General features: G+C 43.9%; 1 protein-coding gene across 1 annotated transcript; it reads left to right on the plus strand.

The window, feature by feature from the left end:
* Positions 1-3,316: 3,316 nt before the first annotated feature.
* lratd1 (LRAT domain containing 1) lies at positions 3,317-5,813 on the plus strand. Its single transcript, XM_085770928.1, has 2 exons — positions 3,317-3,512; positions 4,011-5,813. Exon 2 carries the CDS (start codon positions 4,048-4,050, stop codon positions 4,834-4,836), a length of 789 nt encoding a protein of 262 aa, XP_085627054.1. The 5' UTR covers positions 3,317-3,512; positions 4,011-4,047; the 3' UTR covers positions 4,837-5,813.
* The last annotated feature ends 7,814 nt before the right edge of the window (positions 5,814-13,627 follow it).

Here is a 13,627-nt window from a genome sequence, read left to right on the forward strand (position 1 = left end):
CAAGAGATGTGCCGGAGGGTATCATTGTTTTTATGCATTGTTTTCCAACAAACATGGAGTACTATTTTTAATACAATATATACTTTGTCATGAGAATGTGAATATATATTAATTAACATCCACAGTAGCCTGATAATTCTTTTTCTACCAGAGATAAAATACTTGACAATCAACAACACTTGGCCAGTTTAATTCTGAAATGCATATCCATGGGGGGACATAAATAACAACAACATTTATTCCAGCTATATACATGTGGCCCTGCTGTGAATAATTGTCATCCAGCATTTACATAAGTGTCATTATGTACCATGACACACACACACACACAGGGGGTAATTGTGGAATAATTGTTGATGCAGCTGCAGCCTTCATAGACAGAGGGCTCGGCTTTCCCGCTGTCTGTTCTCTGTTTCTCTTTATTCAATTTATCACAGAAAAAGCTAACACTAATTTAATTTAAGGTGTTGTATATTTATTTACAGGGAATTATATTCAGTTTTCCTTTTGGGGAAAGCTTCGGTGGTGGATCTTCTCCAGACTCTGTCAGAACTTTGTGAGCGTGAGAAGGAGAGCGCTGCCTCTGAAGAGAATGAACACACAGTGGGAGTTTTTAATGGTTATGACTGGAGGTGTGCAACCTCATTACTCCACCTTTAGACTCAAACTCACCCCATCCACCTCATCTTGTATGTCTTACAACAGGCCATTGACTCAGTCTTGGGTTGAGCTGAGTTGATACTAGTGCTCAGTTTCTGCCTGACCCTGCTCTGGAGCTGGCCCTGCTCTCTGACAGCCCCCCTGCCCTCAAAAAGCACCAGCAAAAACGTTATTTTTCCCACAAAGATCAATATAATATCTCAAAAAGCCTTACATTGTATTTTCTGCTTTTTTTTATTTCTTTATAAAAAAGGGAGATTTTTAAGGATTTGGTGATTTAAAAGACAGAGTTGTAAAAAAAAAAAAACCCCCCGCTGACACACTGAGTGAAATGCAGCATGCAGGTGATGCAGATCTTTAAAATATCGACATGACATTTTTCTGTGTGCTGACATCAGCTCTAACGCTCAAATAAAAAGAGGTGAATGCGCACAGCAGAAAATCTCTTGGAACACTTTTTTTTTCTTTCTGTACCTCACTCCAGCAAATTTAGACACACATACACACCAACACCTCTTGTGCAACAAGGGTTTTATGACTTGACGTGGAGCCTTATCCTCTCAAGACACACCCTGTCTTTTGAGTGAGCGCAATATACCAAAGGCTTCTTCGCACTCACACTCACACAGAACTGTGGCCAGAGACTGAGTGTGGCTTCATGCAGGGTTACAACACATCCTAGACACACAGGACAGATGAAGAGGAAGCTGATGTATGCGCGTTCGTGCTGAAGTGTATTTGTGTTCACAAGTGAGCAAGCCAGTGTGATACAGACAGACACACAAGAATACATTTTTGCGCACAGCTGACTGTGTATGTGTCAGTCTGTTTTATCTGCATGGTATGGCGCTGCAGCGTATATGATTTAGTTAGTAATTAGGGAATAGAGACATATCCAATTATTGGGGTTGTGAAATATCACCCTGTCTCAGTAGTTATTCCAGTACTGTCTGCACCCTGCCTTATTATTACACCAGCTGCATATATGATTAGGTGTGTGTCTGTCTCTGTGTGTGTGTGTGTGTGTGTGTGTGTGTGTGTGTGTGTGTGTGTGTGTGTGTGTGTGTGTGTAAAAGAGAGGGAGAGAGGGAAAGCAAGGGATAGTAAGTGCTGCTTATGTGTGTGTCCAGGAAAGGCAGCGTCTACAAAGGAAACTCATTTCTGCTCATAGGTGGCAGGACCACATGCTCACAGGAGCTGCAGCCAAAGCCACTGCTGACAGTCCCATGACACCAAGTGTAGTGCACAACTGTGCGTGTGTGTGTGTATGTGTGTGTACAGTAAGTCTACACACTACATTTCGTACATATGTAATGCATGTATGTACTTTTCAAACACTGTAGCACACACAAACACACACATCATAAGCAGCTCCACACACAAACAAAGAGCAGATCAGTCAGATGCATGCACACCTGCTCTCTGAAGAAAGTGTAGACAACGGAGGAGGACACGGCTGCATGGACCCCTGTCTGGGTGTGTGTGTGTGTGGGGTGGGTGTGTGTGGGGTCGTGCACAATCATATCTCACCTACTGCAAAAAAAAAAAGAGCCAACAGGGACTGTTCCATGTCAGCAACTGGAGAGCTGCTATCGCAAAACCATCTGGGAGAGGAAGAAGAGAAATACTCTTAGGAGCTCACCGGATGCTGCCAGAAGGAAAAAAAAAAAAAAAAGGAGCAGATTTCTGATGTGCAGGTAGACAAAGAAAACAGTTGCTTCATGGAGAAGGCTCTGATATCAACGGCCAGATGACTATCTGCTCTGGGCAGCGGTGATGAAAAGAGAGACGTGCCTGCAGCTGCACAGTGTGGATGACATGAGTGTACTCATATTTATCTTTGGAGCAGTGTGTGCAAGTATACAATACTACATTATGCATGCAAAAAGTGAGTCACGGGCTGAAATTCGATATGCATTTCATTTCAGTCATATTTTGTTCCTAAACACAACATCAATGCAAAGTAAAAATGTGATAGAGTTTGTATTAATCTCCTCTTGACTCCTTTCTTTGTTTCAAACACACACACACACACACACACCTGGCTCCAGCCCCTCCCTTCAGCCTATGCCAGGCTCACACACACTCTCACATAGTGACAGGCTGTATGGAAGAAGTGGAAATAATTTGCAAGTTCCACATTTGAACTGAAGGACAGGACCTGCTCGTGTATTCAGGAGGCTGGGGACACATTTGTCTTGTCCTGCAGCAACAGTGTGCCCACGATAAGGGCGCAGTGTTGGAGCAGCAGCTCTGAGATAGTAGAGATGTTTATAGCGCAGCAGGAGCGCAATAATAATTTAAAAAAAAAACTCAGCTTCTCTCATGTGCTCCTCTTGAGATATGCACGCGCTTATCGCTGATGACTGTTGCCTTGAACTTGCCTATAAGGACTCTCCGCTGATCATGTAGAGAATTCCACAGCTCTCTGACAACAAAACCCATGCCACGGTAACAGCCGCCTATCGCCGCTGGCCGCCCTGCTCGCACCGGATTGGACCGCCGGATTGACTGGCACGTCCCTCCGCCGCCTCCATTGGCTCGCCGGTAATGGACTCCGTGACTCGCGCTCCAGTGAAACCCCTGCGGAGGCGGAGCGCGCCGGCCGAGGCGGAGCTCTCCTTGGTACTTAAAAGGAGCTGGCGGCTGTAAAAGAAGTGAAGTACTAGCACGCACGCACGACAGCCGGAGCGCCCCGGTGCGCGCTGCGAAAGAGTGAGAGACAAGTGTGGCAAGAAAGAAAGAGGACAGAAGAAGAGGCAGAGGGAGAGGGAGAGCAGGGGGGGGACCCATGCCTCTGTTCTAATGGACCATAAGGATATTTAACCATTTGCCCCCCGGGGAGCGCACAGGTATCCTCCTTTCTCTCCAGTTTCTTTTCGCTTTGCGCCGTGCGTAAAGACACAACAGTGGCCTTTATTTACGATGCCTTCTCTTTTTTTTTTAACGCAGCTGCTGCCTTTCTCACATTGTTCCTTTCTTTCCTCTTCCTTGCCTCCTCTGCATGGGAACAGCAGGCTCTTTTTACATTCCACTGGAATTAATGATTGACTAACGAGTGCGAGGAGAGCAAGGGGGCAGAGGATCATTGATTGTGTTAGTGTACTCTTTCGGCTCAATAACACCAGAGAGCTCCCGTCCCTGTGTGTAGATGACTGCTGAGAAGTGTTGAGTGCCTTCTCAGTCTGCTCTCTTATCAATTGTCCAAAGGGATTTCAACGCAGCCAAGCGTTTGTGCTCAGTGTGTGGCGCCTCGTGAAAGTGAATATTGCTTGCCGCTGCATTTTACTGTATTGACACCCATCTCTCTCTCTATCTCTCTCTCCATCTCTTCCCTCTATCACTCTCAGACACCGCAGTCCATGCCTCTGCCTTGCCAGGTCATTGATGGGAAATCAACTGGATCGGATCACCCACCTCAACTACAGCGAGCTGCCCACGGGGGATCCGTCCGGGCTAGAGAAGGACGAGCTTCGGGTCGGCGTCGCCTACTTCTTCTCTGACGAAGAGGAGGAGGTGGACGACCGCACTCCGTCTGACTGCGGCTTCACCAAGGACCACAGCCCGGCCGAGGAGGGACCGTTCTCGGTCAGCGAGGTGGAATACTCCGCGTTCTGCTCCCAGGAATGCATCTTCTCCAAGCTGCGGGAGAACGAGGACTTGAATGTGTACTCGGCCAAAACTTTGCTGACTATGTGCAAACCGGGGGACCTGCTGGAGCTCGTGGCCACCGCGCAAGCCCCCCACTGGGCCATCTACGAGCAGGACGACCAGGTCATTCATCTGCACAAGGGCGAGATCCGCAAGGACAGCCTGCTTGAGATCAGCAGCGGTCGCCACGGGAGGATAGTCAACAACCGGTACCGGTACCGACCGCTTCCCCCCGACCTGGTGATGCAGAACGCAGCGGGACACCTGGGCCTGAGCAGCGAGGAGATATGCTGGACCAACTCGGAAAGTTTCGCAGCCTGGTGTCGTTTTGGGAAACGGGAGTTCAAAGCCGGGGGAGAGGCGCACTCGGCGGAGCAGCAGTATTTCCTCAAAGTGCATCTGTCTGGCAGCGGGGTGCACACTCTGGTCTTTCGCAGCCTGGAGGACATGATCCGGGAGAGGAGGCGAGTGGACGCCAGTGGAATTCTCAAAGAGCTGTCTTTGGTTAACGGGGGCAAGGAGTGATCAGGGATTCCGTTTGATACCCCCCACCCCCCACCCCAACCTAATCCAACCCCCCTTCCCTTAACTCCCTCCCCATCTTCTCCCCCCATCCCAAACTGCCTCCTCCCGCCAATGCGCACGGACGCACAGATTTTGCGCACACAAAACGTACTCGCACATACACGCACACAAGCACACAGACGCACACACATGCAAAAAGGACCTGTTGGTTTTTTTTTTGGTTTTTTTTTTTTGGACTGGTCTGTCTTGTTCTCTCTGTCTTGTCAGTCAGGGATGGACCCCGGGCTGCGTCTGGACCACAGGCGCTCTGTGGAATTCCCCCATCAAATTGCAGAGTGTTGAAAACTGAAAGAGAGCGGCCATATAAACAGACAACGCCCCTTCAGATTAGAATTCGTGCCGAGTGGGACACACGATTTCTACTAAACCCATTGCCCCGAACAGCGAAATCACCTGTACAACCCGCACATAAGCGCACACGGCTCGGTTTGGTTTTTCTGTTTAATTTCTCGGGAAAAATGGATTTGGCCCCATCTCTTCTGCATAGGGCGCCCGCTGCGGCAGACCTGACGGTGAGACCGGGAGAGGGAGAGATGTGGGGTGAAAAGATGAAAGATAGGATCTGGGGTGGCTCTCGAAAAGTCTCCCTTCTATTTTTTTACTGTTAGCTTTAAGACCGGGACTGACCATAACACACAGATCAAAGCCACTAATTCATAGTCCTCTGACAGTCCCAGATGGCTACGCAGTTGCCTAAACAAAGCATTTTGGCTTGTTCAATCTCTCCTTTTTTGCCATATCAAGAGTATTGTCATTTTCACAATGCTGTCATCCTGATCAACAGCACTGGATGTATGTGTAAATTGTATTCATATATTGATTTCAATTTGAGTCCCTTATTTTTGTATTTAAGTTTAGTGGATTTAACCCTGATCTCTTTTCTTGGTTCAAATAAATGGAGGTTGAAATATGAAAATGATCACTTGGTCTAGCAGGTGTTGTTTTGGTCTTGTACAATAACATACCATCTCTCACTCTTTCTCTCTCTCACACACACACACACACACACACACTGAGATGTATGAATTATTGATGCTCTGGTGCCTCCTGACCTGCCTCAAGCCAAATAGGCTTCATATATCTCCACAGTATTTGGAGGCAGTAAAATGGTCATCTGCATCAAGCCTATAAAGGCTTTATGAAAAATCCATATGGGATCTGGGAGCTACAGTATATAGGCAGCTGTATAGACTCAATAGGAACATGCAGTGTTTGGCCACAGGCCATTTTTCCATGTGTGGGTTTTACTCTCACTGACATTTAGGCTACACAACTCACAGGCATGTTGCTCTCTCCAGATTATGTGTGTTTGATTCTTCACAGCAGCTCTGCTCACTAAGTTGTGCGCATATTCTCCATCTGCACTGTGAATAAAGCGTGAAGAAACACACTGTTATTGTGGCACATGCGTTGTATCAAGCCTGCGGTGGCTTTATCCCTGGATTGATGTTGCTACACCTCTGCTGTGAGAGTCAGCCGCTTGCCTTGGCTTGTGATCTGTGGTAGTGCCAGTGAAGCTGGGATCAGTCACCTCACTGGTATTAAGGCGTTCGTCTCCCTTGCCTTTGCGTAATTGAGTCTGAAAGGACCAGGGAGCAGATTCATGGAAATGTTTTTGCTGTAATGTGTGTCTTTGTTCAGGCTGCCAGCTTCCTGCACTTGCTGTGATTCATTTGCGATTGTAGACATGAGAGCACGGTCAGTGTGTGTGTGTGTGTGTGTGTGTGTGTGTGTGTGTGTGTGTGTGTGTGTGTGTGCGTGTGTGTGTGCGTGTGTATACAGTATCTTATGTGGAGGTGAAGAGATTTTCAACATGTTTTTAATGCCACTGTGCAGCTTGTCTGGTTGAATCTTCACCTCCAAGTACTCGTGTGGTCGTAAACAACAAAGCTGCGGTTGATTCAGTTGAATCCAGCTGGAGGGGAGAGTTAGACAAAGAGTTTGTTTTTTTGTGTAATTGTGTGTGTGTGTGAGGGAGAGCAAGAGAGAAAGAGGAAGAGAGAGAGAGAGGAGCATGCATGCTGGGATTCTACCATGTGTATTTGTCTCTGCTGGGACTGATTTTGTCTGATGTAGCTGATGTTTGCTTCACTGACGTATTCAATCAGAGGCAGGTCTCCTGTCCATTGTGTGTGTGTGTGTGTGTGTGTGTGTGTGTGTGTGTGTGTGTGTGTGTGTGTGTGTGTGTGTGTGTGTGTGTGCGCGCGCGCACAGATGTTACAATCTCAGCTCTCAGACATTCCTCATGTCAACATACAGACTAATGAGGCTGTGGATCTTGTAAATGTGCTTTCAGAAGATTTTCTCCTGCTATTGACCCACATACTTTATTCTTTTGGATTTGCTGTGAATATATTGACACATTTCCTTTCTTGTTTCCTCCCATTCCTCTAATTCTCTTTAGCCCCTGTTGGCCGCTATTTCTTCATTATTGCTCCGTATTGCTTGACTCCCCTCACTGCTCATTGTTTTACTAAAGCCAAAAATATACTGTTTCCATCCAAAGGCAAAGGTAATTTAAAATTCAGTTCATTTTGAAACAGTGGCAAAGACGCAAACCAGAAGTGTTCGCACTGAGGTTTCAGGCTCAAATTAGGAGGTTTAGTCAAAATTAGACATTAGTTCAATAATTCAAACACATAAACAAACATGTAATCCTGGTTGATTTGGATTAACATCCATTTGTTTCTGTTTTACCCCTCTGCTTTCTTCTTCTTATGACTGTTCAGGAGAATTTGAACAGGCTCAATGTTGAATTCAGGTTGCTCCAGGTGTGTGTGTGTTTGTGTGTGAGTGAGTGCCTGCGTCAGACATCCCCTCTGAGTTTGAAAAATCAGGGTAGTGGGGCAGCTGGTGTGAGAGTTTGTATGTGTGTTTGTGGTCTGTGACTAATAAGCCTCAAAGAAAGATTTACCATTGTGTGTCCATGTTTGTGTGTGAGAGAGAGCTGCAGGCAGATAATGCACACCACACTGTTATTGTTAGCTCAAGGAGATGTTTCCACCATCTGACATGACATTGTGTGTGTGTGTGCATTTCTGTTTCAGCTCTATATACTATATATGAATGTGTGAGTGGGTGAAAGTGTGAGACCTAACTACCATAGCTGTGAGAGTCAGGTTGTTTGTGTGAGCTCAGACGACTCGCTGTGTGTGTGTGTGTGTGTGTGTGTGTGCGTGCGTGCATGTGCGTGTGTATCGTCCATATGCTGTGTGCATGTATATTTATGAAGGTCTGCATCTTTGTATCCATCAGCGACAGTGTGAAGGTAAACACTGTTACTAGGGAAACTCCAGCCTCTGTCGTACCATATATCCACTAAGGTCTTGTGTGTGTGAGACGTTGCAAACTCTCCAAAGCTCAAAGCTAGTTGTTAGCCTTAATAGTTACTCATGTAAGACAAACATATGACAACTACATCTTTCACTCCCTCTCTTTCTCTCTCTCTCTCTTTCTCACACACACATACACACACACATGGACTCACTGGGGACTAGCTATTGTTTCTTTGTGCGGTGGCATGGATGTATTCAATTCACACTGAGGTTCTTCTTCAGTGTGACTGTGTGTGTGCGCGCATCTAGACAAAGCGGATCGCAGCTAGCCTGCTGCCAGCTAAATCAGTGGTCTCAGAGGAGATGTTCTGGGGAGGAGGGAACAAGACAGAGTATCCTGTCTGCACGATGCCTTTAAGAGGATCTCCCTCTAATCTAGACACTAGTCTGGACTCCCAGTAGACTTGAATGTCTTGTGTTCCTCTGCCGTTCTTTAGGATGGGCCCTTTTATTCAACGGTGGCGACGATACACAGCTGGTGATGGAAATGAGGCAGTGGTAAATGGGTTACATGCTGTTAAAGAACTGGCAACAATGGTTTCCTCTAAACATCTGTTGTACAAAAAAAAAAAAAAACACATTGCATACATCATGTGAGGCATTTCTGCATTTCTGCATTTGAACTTGTACCCAGATACTGACATTTAAAAGTGATTACACGCTGCAGCACATTTGTAATTTGAGTTACATGGCCAACTAGACCTGCTTATCAGTGCCCTCAAAGCATCATCTTCGTGCGTGATTGATTAAACCTGTAATAGGTTGGTATAAACACAAAGAGTCTGTTTTCCGAGCTGCACACTGTTGGTCCTTGAACAGAGATTCTTTACAATGGCCTATACAGTACAGGCAGCATCCCTCTCTGTCATGGCGTTACTATAATATCAGTTAAATAACAAAGTTCTTGCACATCATAAGGCTTAAAGGATAAATCTGGTAATACTCCCATTTTTTGTCAACAAATCCAATGAAAAGAAAAAAACTAACAATGAATTGATCCTATTATCAAGAATTGTGTGTTTAGCCAAAGCCTGATTAAACCATATTCTGTGCCATACAAATCCATTGTTGTACAAACACGATTAAAACGCACAGCTGTGAGGCATACTTTTGGACAATACAACAACACTGCGATGAACATGGACACAGTAGTTCATTTGATGTGTTTATCTTAATCTGTAAATATCCAAATGCACTTTTTACCCCTGTGTGAATAATGAATTGAATCATGCAAATGAGAGCCACAAACAGGGGAAGGATGTTGGGAGGTGAGAGATGAACTATTAGACTGGTTTTAGTGTTTTCATCAGATTTCTGCTTTCTAAGGGGCAATTCCAAATATTTCCATTTAAATAAATGGTTGTTAATTCAGTATATATCACTGAATGAGGTAACTCAGTGGTAATTGAGCTTATGTCCCACTGATGAAAGTACTGCAATATTTACACATGCACAGTATTAAGAAATGGGTGTCCGATATTACGTGAGAAAATGCAAACCAAACATTTCCCAAAGCTGCTGCTTCACATTAAAAGCACTGAAGTGGCAGAATTTGAGTCGACTTTTACGATGAAGTAGTTACAGGAAATGCAAAATGTTTCTTGGTGAGCTTAGCACTTGCAAAAATGCATCTACAAAACAAAACAACGGTCGTTTTCTGACAGTGTGAAATATTACAGGGATTAATGGAACAAGAGGGAGCAGCCACAGTTATAGATGAAGAACTGCAGGCTGCTCACCTCAACTTCCAAACAGCTCCTTTTACTGCACGCTGCTGTTTGCAGACTCATGCCGTGTGCGGCATAAAATCCGACTCAGTTTCTCACAGCATCATGGATAATTAATGTCTGACTTCTTTTTGAAAACTAGCATAGTTTTGCAGCCCTGAGAATTTTGTGACCTGTAGTATGAAACCACATTTACTGCTGTAACCACCACTAACTACAGGTGTTGCCAACTCAACTGGGACTAAAGTCTTTGTGACTGCCACTTAAATGAGGCAATGTCAAGAAGTTCTCCTCTTTACCCTAGCTAGTGTTTGCTTTACATAACATTACAAACAGATTACCTTTATCTGATGCATTAAAACACTGTATCTAGAACATGAGAAGTGAAACTGAAATAACAATATCTCTAAGATAAGTCAAGTCGACTCAGTGATGTTTTTACTAGACACAGTAGCTAAGTGCTTTTCTGTGTTGGTCAATGTGATTTGTGAGGATGCAGGTTTTCATACACCCAACAAGGGACGACTTCAAAAAAAAGGAGAAATTCCTCCTCTGTTGGGACATGCAGTCAAAGCTTTGATGATTGTGTTAAAATGGAGCACACTCAAATAATACCAGCTATTATACCCACTTCCTCTACTGGACAATACTATAAACACATCCTATTGCAAACAACCTGCATTACAACACCCCCGCCCAGCTTTAGGTACAACAGGTGGACTACTGACATGCAAATACACGCCTCTATTCAAACAAACTTCTTGTCCTTTGTCTGCACCTGCCTACGGTGGTTTAGGTGTCGGACTCAGCAGTTGTTTATTTACTTCAACTTTAAAGTCACAGCTTGAAATATGTGCTTCAAAAACGCTAAAAAGAGTTTGTTTCCATATTTTGCAAGGTATGCTTTATTTTCTGTGCAAGGCAGGGTAACTGTGTGGATGTACTTCCTATATTTCTTTGTTTAATTTGAGTGATAGTAACAATAGGCCTACTATGTTGTAAAAGCAATCCATCACAAGTCAAAGTACACAACTATTAGCAACAAAATATACAGGAAGTATCAAAGGTAAATTCACTACTTTTGGCTCCATTCCAGCTCCATTGTTCGCTGCTGGTTTAGTATTACAGATTATTTTACTTGTAGGCAGTGATTCACTGTGGCTGATTGAGAGGATGCTAATATAACTTGAATCTAACCATGCATAATTTTGAGAAACTCATACGTTTTGTTTGTAGAATCTAAATTTGTAAAGTTTAATTTGTCTCTTTTCTAGTTGTTTGTAGCAGCTGCTACAAACTTATGAAGTCAGTGGTTTTGTCTTTGCAAGTGTTGAGATCTGTGTTTTGATGAATTCTTAAAGGTCAGTGGCAAAAAAAACAACTTTTTGAGTACCAGCATCAGCAGTACCATTTCCTACAGCCCATACATTTTCTATTCTAAGAGCATTTGATGTGTTTCACTGAGTTTAGGGACTCAACTGCCTCAGGATATGAGGGTGTGGTGCAGCTGCACTGCTCTGTCATCAGTGCCTCTCCACCTCCGTGAGGAGGCAGTGGCTGCTAAATGTCAGCGGCATATTGTCAACAAGTGCTTCAGAGGTTGTCGGAGTATCGGTCATTCATTCAGTGCAGCTTTACAAACATTACCTTTAAATGTACTCTCAGCGCCCCAGCAGCTCTGTCACTAGCACCACAGATGAAGATTGCCTTTGGATGGGAAAGAAAGAGTCAGATATCATGGGATTCAGGTGTTTTGAGGATGGCATTTGTGAGTTGACATCTAATTTGGACAGGAACGATAGAGAGGTTTTGACCGCAGAAGGCATTTTCCTTTCATTTTGCCAGCAGTAGGTCTCGCTCGCAAACATTTTGTAAATGTCTGATCACATTTGCTCTCAGGTCTTTTACAGTCAGTGTTTTTCTAAGCAGCCTCCCTTCCCTTAAATCAACTCCATTAAGCTGCTTTTCTTCATAATTAATGTGCATAGCCATAGTTTCCAAAACACATTTGTACATAATAATGAGCAATTTGGTGATGATAAAACATTCATGCAACCTGAATTTCCATGAGAACATTCTTAACAAGAGAGTGCGCTTTGTATTCATTTTTATCAATGGTAATGAGTTGCTTCGACTCCCCTGTGGAGGTCAGAATTAGCAGCAGGACGTAGTCTGGCTCAAAGACACTCTGCCACACGTCCCAGCCCTGGCATGAGTGGTCAAATGATTAACTCCTTCCACGCTGCAGCACTGACTGTTAAATGTATGTGACCCTCCTCTTCCTCCTCCTCCTCATCCTCCTCCTCACTTTTTAACGAGTGAGAAAAGAAATTGCCCTCGGGCTGTGGCATGGCGCAATCACAGTTTGATTAATGGCAAAGACCCAACATAGCCCCATCTTTCCGTCTCTGTGGTTTTAACCCTTCTTAAAAAGTCACAGGAAAAGGTTACTGTAAATGTCATTATGAGCATTTCACAACCTTCCTGGCTGCCCTGCTCCGAATAACCCACCACTAAATGTCATTCTCTTAACGTTTGTGATTTTACTCCGGTTAAACTCCCCGAGTACTTCCTCACTTAAAGGTTTATCTTTTACCATTTTCCTAACGCTTCTCTTTACACAAGGAAATTTCACTTGCATCTTTTACAATTGCTCACTGTTGAATAATGCCCTCAGTGAATTCATTTTCACAGGAAGAGACTGAATCGAGATCCTTTTTTTCCCCTCTTTCTTTTTCATTCTCTGCAGAAGTTCGTGTGAGGACTGTGGTAATCTCTCTCTCTCTCTCTCTCTCTCTTTCATTTTCTCTCTAGATATGAACTCATGAGTGCAGCTGCTCAACAAACATGTGGTCATTTGACAGATCACTTGTGGTTTGCTGAAACTATTTAAGAGGTGAGAAGCTGATGAATAAGCATGAAGCTGATCCGTGTTTTGTGTTTATATATTCAGGACCAGGGCTCATTTTTTTTAGCTCAATACAGCAATTACAGTGATAAGGCTGAGCAATAAAATTAATATCTGAATATTTTCAAGCTTCACCATAGAAGTGGTAGTTCCTCAGTAATTCACTCAAGGATTTTGTTTAAGGCCAATTTAAACCAACCAACCCTTTATACTTTGAATGCCACTAAATGTAAAGAAAGGTATATGGATTGATTGATTGATACATTTTGTATGATATCATAGAGGCATGGCAGATTGTTTTTGCCTCTATCCACTATTCCACAGCAAATTAATCCGGTTTAATGAAATGTATGCCATTTTTCAACATGGAATGGTTCACTAGGTTGCTATGAAAGTTTGTAATTTACTAGTGGTGGCCAGTCAGTGTATGAAGTGGGATGCAGATTTGACCTATTACCCATGTATAAAAGTTGTATCAGTAGTACATAGGACATTTTCACCCACACATATCACCACTACATATGCATAAAATGATATTCAACATCCAAACTACAATAACAACAAATATAAAAGCCTGCAGTCACATCTTTTCACAGACAAATACCTAGTTTTGTTGAGTGACTGAGTGAGTGATGCAAGTTAGTGACCTCAATGGAACGTGTTCGGCAAAAAAAAAAAAAAAAAAAGTGATGCTCTAATGATTTTATTTCCCCGGGGAAGAATTAGACACACTGTCACTATCTTCAAGATTAAATTGCCAA

The sequence above is a fragment of the Trachurus japonicus genome, chromosome 24 (assembly GCF_045865225.1).
Source record: "Trachurus japonicus isolate A0001 chromosome 24, Traja_1.0".
NCBI lineage: Eukaryota > Metazoa > Chordata > Actinopteri > Carangiformes > Carangidae > Trachurus > Trachurus japonicus.